The 17,838-nt window shown below is 41.9% G+C and overlaps 1 protein-coding gene and 1 long non-coding RNA gene across 13 annotated transcripts in view; one reads left to right on the top strand and one right to left on the bottom strand.

Annotated features, from left to right (window-relative positions):
* Nucleotides 1–17,838, bottom strand: part of LOC125464479 (uncharacterized) — a 56,058-nt gene that overhangs the window by 7,371 nt on the left and 30,849 nt on the right. The window contains exon 4 of the long non-coding RNA XR_007250020.1: nt 1,512–1,599. This is a non-coding gene — a long non-coding RNA (uncharacterized LOC125464479). The remainder of the gene's footprint in view (nt 1–1,511; nt 1,600–17,838) is intronic.
* Nucleotides 1–17,838, top strand: part of LOC125464477 (septin-4-like) — a 133,262-nt gene that overhangs the window by 99,310 nt on the left and 16,114 nt on the right. For all 12 annotated transcript variants that reach the window (XM_048556820.2, XM_059655445.1, XM_048556822.2 and 9 more), the window contains 4 exons: nt 2,207–2,324; nt 8,143–8,244; nt 9,911–10,007; nt 11,421–11,583. In XM_048556820.2, coding sequence (XP_048412777.1) covers nt 2,207–2,324; nt 8,143–8,244; nt 9,911–10,007; nt 11,421–11,583 — 480 coding nt within the window. The remainder of the gene's footprint in view (nt 1–2,206; nt 2,325–8,142; nt 8,245–9,910; nt 10,008–11,420; nt 11,584–17,838) is intronic.

Below are 17,838 nucleotides of genomic sequence, written 5' to 3'. Positions count from 1 at the left end.
TATTGATAAAAAATTTCTTGAGCACGTTTGACAAATTCTTCACTATCCAAACCTTTAGCACTACACTAGTCCCAGTCACTGTTTAGAAAATTTAAATCCTCTATTACGACAGCCTTGTTTTGCTTACATATGTCTGATATCTCCCTGCACTACTTTTATGTCAATTTCTTTCCTACTATTGGAAGGTCTATTGTACAATTCCATCACAGTGATCTTTCCTTTTCTTATTTGCAATTTCTACCTGTACATTTTTAACTGGGATACTTTTTTTTCAGAAATATCTTCTCTCGTTACAGCAGTAATTTATTCCTTAATCAAAAACACCCCCCCCCCCCCCCCCCACATCTTGCCTCCTTTTCTAACCTTCATGTAGCATCTGAAGCCAGGAACATTGAGCTGCCAGTCATGCCCATCTCTCAGCCACGTTCTGTAATAGTTATGATGTCTCAATCCCATGTTTTTAAATATATCCTGAGTTCATCAGCCTTACCCCTTGCATTGAAATAAACCCTGACTCTCTCTTGTCTTTCTTTTCTAATCGATGCGCTCTCCTCACATCCAGAACCTACCAACCCCACCAATCCTCCCATTTATACTGCTACTTAGAATTCCTCTATTTGCCTTCTCTATCAGCATAAAGTGTCCCTTAATAGAATGAGCAAATCTCCCTGCTAGGATATTGATCTCTTTCCAGTTTAGGTTAGACCTGTCCTTTATGGCCAGATGTTTTCTATCCCAAAAGTCAGCCCAGTTGTCCAAAAACTGGAATCTCTGAACAACACACCAGCTCTTCAGCCATTGATTTATCAACTTTAACCTTTAGTTCCTTTCCTCATTTGAGTTTGGCATCTTGAGTAAACCAGAAATTACTACTTCTAATGTTTTATTTTTTAATCTTCTGCCAGACTGTTTAAATTCACTCTGTACTGCTTTAATCTTATCCCTAAACATGTTATTCCTACCAATGTATACAATAATTTCTGTCTTCTCAATCTAACCTTTAACAACATGCTTGGAACAAATAGAAACGTCCTTAATTCTAGCACCAGGAAAGCAATAATTTACATCCTAAATTTACACTCTCTGCCCCTAATAGGAGAGTCCCCTGTAACAACAACTCTTATGTTAAGCAGCATTTGACAAGATGTAATAATCATTCCAAGTGTCCAATAACTGACAGGCCCTTCCATTCTCCTTCAAATGTTCCAAAAACGGAATTATCTATTGATAGAGGAATCACAACTGGAGACTTTTGAACTACTTTCTTGCCTTTCCTGACAGCCGGCCTTCTATCTGACTGATCCTGCTGGATAATAACTTTTCTGAATCTATTAGCTAACTCAATCTGTACCTATATGGCTGTAAAAACATTAAGCCTAAAAAAGGAATGTTTCAGTAACATCTTGTAGATAAAATAAACTACCTTTAGTTACCTTGATATTGTTTAAAAAGGGGGGAAAAAATTTTAAAAATATCCAACATATAAAAATTAAATAAGATCAACCACTAACCCGATTAACTGAATAAAATTGATTTCTCTTCAATAAATTCCTCGAAGAAAAGAACATCTTCTCTGGAGCTGACCAAGTGTAGGACTCTCTGAAACGAAAACAAATCCTGGTTTTGATAAAAAGCCTATTTGGTTTCGAATCTCGTGTAAAGTGCCAGTGTCTTGCCAACGTGTGACTGGATTTTTTTTATTCATTCATGGGATGAGGGCGTCGCTGGCTAGGCCAGCATTTATTGCCCATCCCTAATTGCCCAGAGGGCTGTTAAGACTCAACCACATTGCCATGGGTCTGGAATCACATGTGGACCAAACCAGGTAAGGATGGCAATTTCCTTCCCTAAAGGGTTTTTCTAACTTTTGGCAATGGACTCCTGGTCATCATTGAACTCTTAGTTCCAGACTTTGTTTTAATTGAACTCAAATTCCATTTTCTGCCATGGCCTGATACGAACCTGGGACCCCAGGACATTAACTTGGGCCTCTGGATTAACAGCCTAGTGATAATACGCTAGGCCATCACCTCCTATAAATATATGGCACTTAATCCCCCATGAAAGAAACCCCTCAGAAGAAGAGTTTGAACACTATAAACAATGTTGTGATAGCTTTTAATTCTAAGCTAAAATAACTCTTATCAAATTGACATTAGCCAGAACCGAGACTTTGTCGTGATTTAAATTTTGTTTGGTCTTGAAGGTTACGGCCTTTGGATGTGGAATTTATGAAAGCTGTGCATGATAAGGTGAACATTGTACCTCTCCTTGCTAAAGCTGACACACTGACTCCTGCAGAGGTTTCCAAAATGAAGCCCAAGGTAAATGAATTGTTTATGTCAGTCACAACTAACACAATGAGATGGATTGGAATTGACACGTTGGCCTTCGTCCTGAAGGCCACTTATTCCACTGTTTAGCAGCGACAAATGGGTTAAGCTTAGAATTCTGTCTTATAAGTTGGTTAAAAGTCCTGAGGGAAGGGATATTCTGGTCACTAAGCAGCAATGTCGTAGAATTTTCAGATGTCATCTGAGCTCAACTGATAGGTCTATCACTTCTGAGTCAGAAGACAGGGTTGAAACTGAGTTTGTCTTATTCTTAGTGAGTTGGTTACATCATATTTGAAATTCCAAATAGTGTCACAGGAGCATTTTTGAGGCAAAGTATACACCAAGCCACAAAGTGATTTTGAAGCAGATGGCCGAAAGCCTGGCCAGGTTTGAATGAGTATTTTCACAAGACAAAAGAAAGGTAAAGAGTCGGAGGTTGTGAGAGAGCGTTCTAGAGCTTAGAGCTCTTTTGCCAATAGTGGTCTTCATTTTTCTCCAGTGTTACAAACTGAGCAAAAAAAAATCTATAATATCCATCCACCTGTCTGTCTGTCTGTGTACATTTACATATTTTAATGAGTGTTTTAAAAACACATTAAACGGCCCAACAAATAAGGCCGCTGTGATAGAGATAGTAGGAACCGCTGATGCTGGAGAGTCTGAGATACCAAGGTGTAGAGCTGGATGGACACAACAGGCCAAGCAGCATCAGAGGAGCAGGAACGCGTGATGTTTTGGGTCGGGACCTGCTGTGATTGTGACTTTAGTAATAACCTTCTAGAAATTTCCCCAAAGTCAATATTAGCCGGACAATAAAGAGTAAGGTACCTCCTGATGGGTTTGAAATGATTACAGTTGTATGATAACCTGACACAGAAATGTCTAATTTATTTTTTTTTAAAACTTCTATTTTAACAAAAAGAAATCCAAATTACACTGTGTTCATTATATTCTACTTGACCGCTGGAATGTGCAGTACACAGTTGGCTATTTGTAATGGAAGCTTTTGTCTCCATAGTAATTGTCTTTACCCTGCCAAGCGGCTAGATCACATGTTTCCCATTGTAGTAAACCAATTGCCTTTTAATCATTAAATTTTGAAACAGCCAGTAGTGAAGGGGTCAGTGCTATTCCATTGATGTATTAACAGCAATCAATGCCTCTAACTCCCACTACAATGGAAAATCTTTTGGCCTGTTTCTAAAAAAAGCTACAAACAACCTTTGTCTTATGCTTTCTGTAGGTAAAATATTCTGTTATCAAAATAGTGAAGCAGAAGTAAACATTTCAGTAACATTTCTTCAGACTTTTGAAGCTTTCTGCACTGGGACAATTGCTGTAACTTCTTGGTTTCTAGCTAGAAACCATCAGCCAATCTCCACAAAGTGTGGAGCTGGAGGAACACAGGTCAGACAGCGTCAGAGGAGCAGGAAAGTTGACATTCCAGGTTTACACCCTTCATCAGGACTGGGGAGGGAGCTTGGAAATAAATAGAGAGGGGTGGTGTGGGGCTGGAGAAAGTTAGGTAGGATGGTGATGTGTGGATGCAGGTCGGGGACAGTGGGGTTTTGTCACTGGCAAGAGTGGGACAGATAGGTGGGAAAGAAGATGGACAAGTAGTGTCAGGTCAAGGAGGTGGGGATGAGAGGGAGGATTGGACATCGGATGAGGCCGAGGGTGGGAAGATTCTGAAACTGGTGAATTCTACGTTAAGGCCATTGGCCTGTAGGCTCCCAAGGCAGAAAATGAGGTGTTACTGTTCCAGTTCATGTCTGGCATGCGTCATTGTGGCACTGGAGGAGCCCAATGATGGACATGTCATCCAGGGAAAGGGAGGGGCGAGTTAAAATGGTTAGCAACTGGAAGGTGATGTTGACTATAGCGTACGGAGTGCAGATGCTCCACGAATCGGTCACCAAATCTGCACTTGGTCTCACCCCGATGTAGGGGAGGCCACGTCGGGAGCAACGGATTACTGAAGACGTGAGTGGAGGATGTACAGGTGAACTCCTGTCGGATGTGGAAAGTTTGCTTTGGGCCTTGGATGGAGATGAGAGGGGAGGTGTAGTACCTCTGGCAGTTGCAGGAAAGCTACCGGGGTGGTGGGATTGGTGGGGAGTGTGGAGCGGATGAGGGAGTCGTGGAGTTGAGTGGTCCCTATGAAAGGCAGTTGGGGTGGGGTGGGAAATATCTGTTTAGTGGTGACGATGGATTGTAGGTGGCGAAAGTGGCGGAGGATGATGTGCTGGATGCGGAGGTTGGTGGGGTGGTATGTGAGGACAAGCGCGATTCTGTCTTTACTTTTGTTGTGGTGGGGGGAAGAGGGTTTGAGGGCAGAAGTGCAGGAAAGGCAAGCGATGAGGTTGAGGACTTTGTGGCTCAATGAAGGGATGGGAATGTTGTGGTCCTTGAAGCAAGAGGACATCTGGGATGTCCATGAGTGGAACGCTCCATTCTTGGGACCAAATACGGTAGAGACGGATGAATTGGGAATAAGGGATTGCACTATTGCAGGAGGGTAAGTGAGAGGAGGTGTAGTCCAGGTAGCTATGGAAGTTGGTGGGTTTGAAATAGATGTCGCTGCTGAGGCAGTTAGCGCAAATAGAGACGGAGAGGTCCAGGAAGGAGAGAGAGAAGTATCAGAGATGGTCCAGGTGAATTTGAGGTTGGTGATGAACTATTCAAGCTCGTCATGGGAGCACAAGGCAGTGCCGATACAGTCATCAATGTCGTGGTGGAAGAAGTGAGGGATGGTGCCACTGTAACAGGCAAGAGGGATTGTTCCTTGTATCCTATGAAGAGTTTCTGAGACTATTAATTCCCTACAGACTCTTTGGACTGTAGTAAGGAGCAAGGAAATGTTTGATCTCTAATATCCTTTGTTTTTTCTTTTATTATATCTCTCCATGTGTGTTTGTATGCTTGTCCATGTTGTGAAGCAGTTTCCATCCCATAATATACTGGACCAAATAAACTCCATTTTCTAATTTAACTTGACCATGATGTTGTTATGTTCTTTAGAAAGTCAGTGTCCACCAACTGAGCAGGCTTAACACTGACTATCTGTTCCCAACTGAAATTGGGCCTCACATCTGCACTGGATCAAATAAAACAAGCCATCACCCCGAAAATAAACAGAAACAGAAATTTCTGGAAAAGCTGAGCAAGTCTGGCAGTTTCTGTGGAGAGAAATCAGTCAACATTTTAGGTTGACTGATCCTTCCTCAGAACTCCAAAACCTTACCAGGAACCGTGTTTGTCTGATCTCTCATTATGAATGGGAGAATGAATGAATACCCCTTGACCTTGACAAATCCTTTTACCAGAAGAGAGACAACTGTTAAAACTGAATACAATCTTTAAAACAACTTGCTGTCCCTATTCTTACCGCTTGTATGTAACAGACTGATTGATTGATTTATTCTTTCTCTCTTTTTTAAAAAAAACTGTGGGCGTGTGTTTTCTGCACTTGCTGTGATTTGTATTGTGCAGATGAATAACGTGATAATGTTAAACCAGATGTGGGTGTTATATTTCACATACTCTTAGAGAGTGGGGAATAGTTCAGAAGGAATAATACGGAAACCTAGAAGATAGGAGCAGGAGGAGGCCATTCGGCCCTTTGAACCCGCTCCACCATTCTTCTCAATCATGGCTGATCGTCCAACTTAGTAGCCTAATCCTGCTTTCTCCCCATAACCTTTGATCCCATTTATCCCAAGTGCTATCTAATCACCTCTTGAATACATTCAGTCTTTTGGCATCAACTAATTTCTGTGGTATTGAATTCCACAGGCTCACTACTCCTAGGGTGAAGAAATTTCACCTCATCTCCGTACTAAATCATCTACCCCGAATCCTCATACTGTGACCCCTGGTTAAGGACACACCCACCATTGGGAACATCCTCCCTACGTTTAGCCTGTCCAGTCCTGTTAGAATTTTATAAGTCTCTATGAGATCCTCCTTTATTCGTCTGAACTCCAGTGAAAACAGTCCCTACCTAGTCAATCCCTCGTCATACATCTGACCTGGAATTGGCCTGTTAAATCTTCGCTGCACTCCCTCAACTAGCAACAACCTAAATACAAAGCAAGAAACTAATTAAACAGTGCTCCTGTCTTTAAATGGAATCAAAAAGTCTAAAGCTGAAGTTAGCAGCCTAGATTTGTTTTGTTTATTTGCCAGACAGTAATTTAAAATATCTTTTTAAAAATTTTTTTTATAAATATTTAATGTCTTCTGGGGAAGTTTTGTTGAAAGGTAATTTCTGCTTCACTGGTGAATAAGCAAAAGGTGATTACTTGCATAGAGCACAAATATAGGTTGTTGCCTATTTATTTTACAGGTAGACGCTTTTCCATTGTCGCCTGGAGTTAAGGTTGTATGTGTTGTATAGTGAAGTATTGATTGCTTAACTGATGGCTATTTCAAAATCTCTCCATCTCAGCCATTAATACCTTAATATCCCTGCCTGTTTAGCCTTCCTTCTGCAGTAAAGAATTCCACTGATTGCCTTCTGGTTGTCCAAGTATATTATCCATTTTGTTCCCCTTTATCCTGCTTGTTACTGCCTCAAAGAATTCTAATAAATTTGTCAGGCATGATTTCCCCTTTTGTGAGGCCATGCTGACTCTGCCTGATTTATATTGTGCAGTTATAAATGCTTTGCCATTGCAACCTTAATAATCAACTCAGACATTTTTCTAATAATAGATGTTGGGCTGACTGGTCCATGGTTACCTGTAATTTTGCTTCTTTCCTGTTTAGAATGAAGGTGTAACATTGGAAGTTTTCCACGATCTAAGGATTCTTGAAAAAGCACTACCAGTGTATTCATTATCTCTCTAGTTACTTCCTTTAATATCTTTGGATGCATTACTTCAGGGCTAGGGACTTAGCAGACTTTAGCCCCATTAATTTACTAGTACTTTTTTTCTAATGGTTGTATTCATGTCTTAATTTTTTTGCTCCTTGACTACTTATTTAGTGTTTTTTGAATTGTTGTTAATGCTATCCACCATACAGACTGATGTAAAGTCCACGATAACCAATGAAGCCTTGCCCTCAGTTAGAATTATCAGCAACTTAGTGACTGCCAGGAACCTGGTGACATGCTCACTCCTGAAACGTCAACCCAATGCTTTCAAATTTACTTTGAACACTGCGGTTGTTTCATTTAGGTTCTAATAAAACTTAATAAAGTCAGAAAACAAACCCTTGCGTGAGGTTTTTGTCCTTTATCAGGAGGTAATGTGTCAGTGTTGAGGAATGGGTGTCTTTCAAAATCCAGCTGGCTGTAGTAAAATTAGATGCTGTCTAGATGGGTCTCTACACAGATCTAATTCTAACTGATGGCACTGTGTTTTATTTCCTAACCTGCCATGCTACAGTTTGACTGAGCAAGATTATTAATGACTGTTAAATGATTTTGTATTGCTATGGAAATATTGCCTCCGCTCACTGTATAAAGAATGTGATTTTCTGGTTGCAATTCTGTTTGTACATGTTAGTTTTACCATCACTTAAATATCCAAACCCTGTCAACAAATGCATTCAACCCTAAATACGCAGCTTAAAACTAATCAAGACTTAGAGACAACCAGATTTGGGTGAAGGTTTCTTAGCCCATGCGAGAGTACGTTGTGTGAGCTGTAAGTGGAATGTCCCATTTATCAGAGAATTGTGACTGTACTTTCATTCCACCAGTAGATGGTGTTTAAACTTTTGTCCTGAGCTTCTGTTCACCAGATAGGTAACTCAAAAATGCCTTTTCCAGTCACATTTTCCAACATTTCCTCCTCAGATCCGTGAGGAAATCAAATTCTATGGGATCAATATCTACCAGTTCCCGGAATGTGACTCTGATGAGGATGAAGAATTTAAACGGCAAGATCAGGAACTGAAGGTGAGGAACACTTAATAGAAGTGACTGTTAAATGTCTTCAGCTGTGCCACTGACCAGGTTTGTGGAATCCTATGTAGTTGCTAGATTGGGTCAGACGCAGATATTTGACCTCCCCCTTGCCAATCTGCCTGCCACAGATGCATTTGTCCATGACAGTATCAACAGGAGTGACCACTGCACTTTCTTGTGAAGGTTAAATTCCCTACAGTATGGAAACAGGCCCTTCGGTCCAACAAGTCCACACCGCCCCTTGAAGTATCCCACTCAGACCCATCCCCTATAACCCACTCACCCCTGAACACTACGGGCGATTTAGCATGGCCAATCCACCTAGCCTGCACCACTTTGGACAGTGGGAAGAAACCGGAGCACCCAGAGGAAACCCACACAGACACGGGGAAAATGTGCAAACTCCACACAGACAGCCGCCCACGGCTGGAATTGAACCCAGGTCCCTGGTGCCGTGAGGCTGTAGTGCTACCCACTGAGCCACCGTGCCACTGGCGCGGACTGGTGTTAACATTGAAGATTCCCTGCATCACATTGTGTAGCATTACGACCATGCTAAATGGGACAGACTTTAACATGTTTTGCAACTCAAAAATGGATATCCATGAGGCATTGTGAGCTATCAGCAACAGTACAATTGTCGACAACCATGACCAGTAATCTCGAAGCTCAGCATATCTCCCACTATATCAGTCCAATGAGCCAGGAGACCAACTGTGGATCAGTGGAGAATGCAAGACATCATGTTAGGTGCAGCGTCCGGCATACCCAAAAATGAGATGTCAGCCTGGTAAAATTGTAATGTGGGACTCATTCCATACAATGTAGTAGAAGCAGCATGCAATAGCAAAACGCAAAATCAACATGGTGGGTGTTACCATTGACCAGAAATTCAACTGGTCTTGCCACATAAAGCTAACAATTCTGTGGCAAATGAATCACTAAGTATTTTTCCAAAACTTGTCTACCATCAACAAGGCACACGTCAGGAGTGTGATGAATATTTAACACTTCCCTGGATGAGTGCAGCTCCAATAACATTTAGGACGCTCAACACCATTCCAAATAAAGCAGAGATAATGGGAACTGCAGATGCTGGAGAATCCAAGATAACGAAGTGTGAAGCTGGATGATCACAGCAGGCCTAGCAGCATCTCAGGAGCATAAACCTGACGTCCTCTGATGAAGGGTCTAGGCCCAAAACGTCAGCTTTTGTGCTCCTGAGATGCTGCTTGGCCTGCTGTGTTCATCCAGCTTCACACTTTGTTATCTACCATTCCAAATAAAGCAACCTGTTTGACACAGCTCACCATTCCCCAGCGTTAATATTCATTCCCTCCACCAGCAACATACACACATGGATTGTAATGGTTTGAAAAGTCAGTTTGCTACCATTTCTCATTGGCAGTTAAAAATTGGCTACAAATGCTGATCAAGTCATGTTTACACTCCATGAGTAAATAGAAAAAAAGTTGGAACATGGCTTCTGTATGGTTTTTGTAATATAGCCATTATTCTCCCCTAAGACTCAATTCTATATACCGCTGCTCAGTGGTCAATGCAGGGGATCCTCCTTCCAAACAGAAGTATTAATATTCAAAGAAGTATATTAATTTCAACATTTTCTTTTTATCTGGCCTTTAATGTTCTCTTCCAGGACAGCATCCCATTCACTGTGATCGGTAGCAATACCGTGGTTGAAGCCAAAGGAAGGAGAGTTCGGGGGCGACTGTATCCCTGGGGAATTGTTGAAGGTAACTTTTTTTAAAAAGTTTTTGTTTAATCTGAATATTTTGTCTTGCATCTTTTGCTTAAAGGATAAAGACCTGGAGATTTAGCTGGATCAATGTCATAGTCTGGTCAGCCATGCCCATATCCCACATTGCAGAGAATGTTATAGAAGAGATTTACAAGGAGGTTTTCTGGACTGAGTATTTTCACTATAAAGGAAGATTGAATAGTTTAGGGTTCTTTAAAGGAGGCTAAGGCTGAAGTGTTTGTAATTGAGGGTCCTGGATAGAGTAGTTGGAAGGGCCTTATTTCCTTTTAACAGAAACATAATCAATTCAGTTTCTCCTTCCATAGATGCTGTCACATCTACTAAGTTTCTCCAGCACTTTCTGCATTAATTTAAGAATTCACCTATCCACAGTGCTTGTAAGATGACGTTTACAGCTTTCCATTAATTTACTGAATCCCATTCCAGCAATTCACCTCCAATTGCATTTCAAAGTATGCTATTTTAGACCACCTCTTTATATGGAGTTACCAAACAGTGGCTTTAAAGAGAAGCCAGGTTAAAAGCAGTTCACTCTGTATTATCGTTTAATGATTGGGCTTGATGTATGTCTAACCTTTACCAAGCTCCCTTGGTCGCATTCATGCCCACATGAAGTGATGGTGTGAGTTGAGTATTAACCTGGTCTGACATGACACACAGCACTAAGGAAAGGTGACTGTGTTGAAAGTGTTAGCGTTTGGATGTGATGAAAACGGAGGCTGTCCCTTCTCTGTTTCCATGAATGTTAGTGGGGAGTTGATGGGAGGTGGTATTATCATTGGACTGTTAATCCAGAGACCCAGATAATGTCCTGGGGACCTGGGTTCAAATCCCACCACAGCATATAGTGGAATTGAATTCAATAAGTATCTGGAATTGAGAGTCTAATGATGACCATGAAGCCATTGTCAGTTGTCCGGGGGAAAAAGCCATCTGGTTCACTAATGTCCTGTAGAGAAGGAAACTGCCATCCTTACCTGGTCTGGCCTGCATCTGACTCTAGACCCACAGTAATGTGATTCTTAACTGCCCTCTGGGCAATTAGGGATGGGCAATAAATGCTGCCTGGCCAACAATGCCCTCATCCCGTGAATGAATAAAGTCGGGGGTGGGGGGGGAGAAAAAATTCTGTGATGTTATTTGAGCAACAGAGTTTTCCTGATCTTTTGGCCAATGATTTGCACTCATTGTCACCATTAATATCAAACTAACTGGTCATTTGTCTCATTGCTGTTTGTGGGGCCTTGCTATAATGCAAATTAGTCATGCATTAACCAACCCACATAACAAAAATGAGTGTAGAATGAAAAGTTTTCTACCATTTAAATCTATTTGAAAATGTACTGACCATGACTGCTGATACCATCGATGCTCTTCCTCTCTGCAGTGGAGAATCCTGCTCACTGTGACTTTGTGAGGTTACGAAACATGTTGATTCGAACACACATGCAGGACCTGAAAGATGTGACCCGTGACGTGCACTATGAAAACTACCGAGCGCAATGCATCCAGAGCATGACCCGGATGGTGGTGAAAGAGCGCAACAGGAAGTAAGTGAATTCACTTGTACATAGGTGAAATGAGTGAATACATTAAGTCAAAATACACATCAAATGTGTGTTTTTGGGGCCTATGATTGCAAAACCGCACTTATGATCATTAATTCATAACTGCACCGTAGTAGGATGGGAGATTTAATTCAATAAATCCATCAACTTTTGGATAATATCAGAAAAAGAAAACAGTAAAAGTTGTTAGCTTTTAAGGTGGAGATAAGAATTTTTTTTTGTTTTGAGGGTTGAAGGTCAGTGCAAGTCTCCTCCCCAGACAGCAGTAATCCTTGATCAAGGGTATGGAGCATGTTGTATGATGGTCCTCACCACAGTTACCTTGCTTTACAACGAGTAAATTTGCTGCCACTATCCTTTTTAAGGCTGAGACCTATCGGACTAGACTGATTTAGAGGAAAGTTACCCAGGTAGATTAAAAAGTAGTAGCTCTTGTTTTTTAAAAGGTTTAGTTTATTGCATGATGTCACCTATGTACAAGATGCATTGGTATGACAGACTTTGTTACTGAGAATATGGAGAGACCTAGATGATAGACCTAACTCCTGGTTTTCCCATCCGAATCACTATGACATCACATATTCTGTGGTTCTCAATGCGCTCCTCAGTATTAGTCCAGTCAGAGCTTGCAGGGATTGGGCAGGAAAATGGTGATGTGGCCACAATCTGGTCAGCTCTGATCTTATTGAGTGACACAGCAGGCTTGAGAGGCCAAATGGCCTATTCCTGCTTCTAATTCTTACGTTTATATGCTAGATTGCCCTTTTAGGAAAGAGAATTTGCTACATCTGTCTGGTCTGACCTACACACAACACTTAGTGCTGTTATGTCTCCCAGTATGTCTGTATACCTGTTGAGGGACATGCTGACAATGTCATCTTCATACAATAGTGTGTGACCTGAGAGGAGAAAGGTCTCAGACTCTGATCTTGACTCGGGATACTTGGTGCATGATATGCTGCTAGATATATGCTATGGTGACAATTGGTGTGTATGCTGCACCAGTTCAAACACTGCACAGCTTATTTTGATACCTGAAAAGCATTGGCACCAAGACGCATTGGGCATGCATACACAAAACCTGCTTACAAATTTCAAGTCAGATTGCAGAAGAAAACATAGGTGACCACAAGATAGTGAAACACTGCAACACTAGAAGCAAAGAAAATGTTCAGATGATGCACAAACACATCTACAGGTTCAGAGTCAACCAAGTGAAAGGCACAATTCAAAAGGTGCCCATATTTTCTGTGTTCCTAATCTCGCACACCATGCCAATGGAATATCGTGATCAGAGGTTTACACATCCAGTAACATCACATGTCCTGAAAAACTAAGATGACACACCCTAAAAGCTAAATTCAACACGACTGCTTGTGCCAACATATTACCTCAGCAAGTAGTGGTCCACAATACAACCTGCAAGAGACTGTCTCAGTGTATTATGGATCACTGATGCAACGCATTGGAAGAATCACACTGTAGTGCCAATATATAAGCTTCTATTCATAGAATCATCAAATTCCTACAATGTGGAAACAAGTCCACACTGGCCCTTGGAGCATCCCACCCAGACTCATCCCCCAAAAACCCACCTAATCTACACATCCCTGAACACTACAGGCAATTTAGCATGGCCAATCCACCTAGCCTACACATCTTTGGACTGTGGGAGGAAAACGGAGCACCCGGAGGAAAAACACACAGACACGGGGAGCATGTGCAAACTCCATACAGACAGTCACCCGAGGCTGGAATCGAACCTGGGTATTGGCTTCCGGCCACTTTCTACCTAGTGAACATGTGCAGTCCAACACACTCAGGGTTACTGGTGTACGGTCTTGGTATATTCCCATCCATCACATTCCATCTGCAGTCCCTGTGGTGAACAGACCTCTCAAAATGCAATCAAACCAGTTAAAGATCTCGAATGCCTGGCAGCAGACTGCTTCAACACAGTCAGCAATTTTAAGGGTGATAAGGATATGCCACAAGGATGATACAATCTCATTTATTGATCCTCCAAGGAAGTGCAGTTTGCATATTCAAGGAAAGTTTCATGTGGAACTGATGAGCAGAAGATAAACCTTGTAATTTTAGAAGATTGATCACTGCACAGATTGGTGCAGTTCATCACATGCATTTTAAAGGAAGATGAGACCATTAGGTATAGATATTTCTCAACCTATTCTCCTGCCTTACTGTAGCTTTTGATCCCTTTACTAATTAAGAACCTTGTCTTAAATATAGTCAATGACTTGGCTTTCACAGCCTTGTATGACAATGAGTTCCACAGATTAACCACCCTCTGGCTTAAGAAATTCCTCCTCGTCTCCATTCTAAAGGGTTATCCCTTCGCTGAGTCTGTGCCATCACGTCCTAGTCTTTCCTACCAGTGGAAACATCATCTCCACATCCACTCTACCTAGGCCCCTCAGTATTCTGTAAGTTTCAATGAGATTCCCCCTAATCCTTCTAAACTGAGTACAGACCCAAAATCCTCAACTGCTCCCCATATGACAAGCTTTTCATCCCCAGAATCATTTTTGTAAACCTCACCTGGACCCCCTCCAAGGCCAGCACATCCTTAGATACGGGGCCTAAAACTGCTCTCTCAATTCCAAGTGCAGTCTGACCAGTGCCCCCCACAACCTCAGCAATACATCCCTGTTGTATTCCAACTCTCTTGCAATAAATATTGGCATTGTATTTGCCTTCCTAACTGCCAAATGAACCTGCATGGTAACTTTAAAAGAATCCTGAATTAGGACTTCCAAGTCCCTTTGTGCTTTAGGTTTCTGAAGCCTTTCCCTGTTTAGAAAATATTCAATGCCTCTACTCTTCATACCAAAGTGCACAACCTCACACTTTCCCACATTGTGTTGCTACTTCTTTGCACACACTCCTAGCCTGTCCAAGTCCTTCTGCGGCTTTCCCACTTCCTCAACACTACCTGCACCTCCACCTAGCTTTGTGTCACCTGCAAATTTAGCAGCAAAGCCCTCAGTTCCTTCATGAACATTTCACACAAATGTTCGTAGTCCCACCACTAACATCAGCAGAACTCCATTAGTCACTGACTGCCATCCTGGAAAAAGACCATTTTGTCCCACTCTCTGCCTTCTGCCAGTTAGCCAGTCCTCTGTCTATGCCAGTAGCTTTTCCCCTAATGCTGTGGGCTCTTATGGCAGTAGAGTATGCTTACACCCAAGGTGAGTCATCCATGACTAAATACTGGTGCTGGAAGAATTGTAAGTTTTTCAGAGCAAAATTGTTTTCTAAACTGGATGCAAAACATGGACACCAGCCTATCCTTTTAGCAGAAGAATCCTGGGAACACTCAACATTTAGGATGCCTTTTGAATGATAGTTTTTATTTGGACTGTCAGAAACTTGGACTACCAGTAGATCAAGACTTATTCTAACAGCACATGGATAAAACTGTTGAAAGTATTTGCTGAGCTGATGATATCATGGTCATGGAACAGACCACAACCTTCACCTACTGATGGCAAATGGCTCACAACGTGGATTGACATTTAATAGTACACAGTACCACCCACCAGATGAACATATATGGGACTGTTGACTCTATTCATGAAGCCTGTCCCTGTCCAAGTAAGAGGAAGTAAATCAAATTCTGACCTCACAGGATAACAAGGATCTGTGATGCCTCGGATTTTATAATCCCTGCTTCCCAGATATTCCCAACGTCACTGAAACCATGTCTCCTCTGAGAAGTCTACTCAAGATTCACGTCTTGAGTGTGGCAAGACTACTGCCAGTGCGTCTTTGATTCTCAAGCAGGTTCTGTCAGGAAAATCTTGCAATATTCCGACCTCGGGCATGACATCATTCTTGAAGCGGATGCATCGCCACAAGGTCTAAACAAACTTTTCTAATTTTGCCTGAAGTACTAGCTGCCAATATTTGGCATTTGTGTAATTTCACATCCACTTATTTGATGAGAATTTCGTGGTTGAAACGTGTAAGCTGCGAGAAATGACCTGCTGTAAACTGCTCACAAATGCACCTTGACCTTTGTAGTGCCTGTTAATCCAGGTGTGAGGATATGATTTTTAAGTCCGATACCAGGATAGTTATATCTGTCACACTGACCTGATTATACAATCCACACAAAGGCTAAGATATTTCTTTTGATAGACACATGGATGTTCTTCATTCTGAAACTGAAAATGATACATTAGGCTTTAGTGAGAGTCAGTGTGAATAGTTGCTGTTGGCAATTAGTGAAGGTGAAGAATTACTAGAGCTGCAAATGACTGTTATCCAGGGATGACTCTGTTGTATTAAAGTAGTATCTGGGAACGATTATTATTTTGGCTATTTAGAGATGCACTTAGTATTCTATGGCATGTCATTTTTAAGGTAAACAAGCCCTGATGCCTTTATGCCAGGATATCAACCATGCTGTACCAGGAACTCTCTGGAGTTGCAGCACCAGATGCGAGCATGAGAGTCTTTGTACTGACCAGAGGTAAATAAGGGTATTCAATAACCTGTGAATTCATGTGAGATGTGCCAAAAGGACCAACTCCAAAGTGAGGGGAGCTTTTATGTCCATGTGATATTTTATCTACCCCTTGGATGAAACCAGCAAAAGATCTATTCGCTGTGCATAGGGAAGATTACATCCTTGTGTTGGATTACTTCTCCAAATTTCCTATCATTCAGCAATTTAGCAACAGACAGAATAGAATCATCACAACATAATGACCACAATATTCAGTTTATTCAGTGTCCCGTAACAGAGTATCTGACAACAGACCGCACTTTACTGGTAAAACATTTCAAGACATGCACACAAAGTGGGGAGTGACCTATATCATAGAACATACATAGAACACCACAGCACAGTACAGGCCCTTCGGCCCTCGATGTTGTGCCGACCTGTCATACCGATCTCAAGCCCATCTAACCTACAGTATTCCATGTTACGTCCATATGCTTATCCAATGACGACTTAAATGTACCTAAAGTTGGTGAATCTACTACTGTTGCAGGCAAAGCGTTCCATTCCCTTACTACTGAGTAAAGAAACTACCTCTGACATCTATCCTATAACTTTCACCCCTCAATTTAAAGCTATGCCCCCTCGTGCTCGCCGTCACCATCCCAGGAGAAAGGCTCTCCCTATCCACCCTATCTAACCCTCTGATTATTTTATATGTTTCAATTAAGTCACCTCTCAACCACCTTCTCTCTAATGAAAACAGCCTCAAGTCCCTCAGCCTTTCCTCTTAAGACCTTCCCTCCATACCAGGCCACATCCCAGTAAATCTCCTCTGCACCCTTTCCAAAGCTTCCACATCCTCCTTATAATGCGGTGACCAGAACTGTACACAATACTCCAAGAGCGGCCGCACCAGAGTTTTGTACAGCTTCACCATAACCTCTTGGTTCCAGAACTCGATCCCTCTATTAATAAAAGCCAAAACACTGTATGCCTTCTTAACAGCCCTGTCAACTTGGGTGGCAACTTTCAAGGATCTGTGTACATGGACACCGAGATCTCTCTGCTCGTCCACACTACTAAGAATCTTACCATTAGCCCAGTGCTTTGCCTTCCAGTTACTCCTACCAAAGTGCATCACCTCACACTTGTCTGCATTAAACTCCATTTGCCACCTCTCAGCCCAGCTCTGCAGCTTATCTATGTCTCTCTGTAACCTAAAACATCCTTCGTCACTATCCACAACTCCACGGACCTTAGTGTCGTCTGCAAATTTACTAAGCCATCCTTCTACGCCCTCATCCAGGTCATTTATAAAAATGACAAACAGCAGTGGACCCAACACCGACCCTTGAGGTACACCACTAGTAACTGGACTCCAGGATGAACATTTCCCATCAACTACCACCCTCTGTCTTCTTTCAGCAAGCCAATTTCTGATCCAAACTGCTATATCTCCCACAATTCCATTCCTCCGCATTTTGTACAATAGCCTATTGTGGGGAACCTTATCAAAAGCCTTGCTGAAATCCATATACACCACATCAAACAGTTTACTCTCATCTACCTGTTTGGTCACCTTCTCAAAGAACTTAATAAGGTTTGTGAGGCATGACCTTCCCTTCACAAAACCGTGCTGACTATCCCTAATCAATTTATTCTTTTTCTAGATGATTATAAATCCTATCCCTTATAACCTTCTCCAACACTTTACCAACAACTGAGGTAAGGCTCACTGGTCTATAATTACCAGGGTTGTCTCT

This window comes from Stegostoma tigrinum, chromosome 27 (assembly GCF_030684315.1).
Source record: "Stegostoma tigrinum isolate sSteTig4 chromosome 27, sSteTig4.hap1, whole genome shotgun sequence".
Classification (NCBI taxonomy): Eukaryota; Metazoa; Chordata; class Chondrichthyes; order Orectolobiformes; family Stegostomatidae; genus Stegostoma; species Stegostoma tigrinum.
This window is presented reverse-complemented; position numbering and strand designations above follow the sequence as displayed.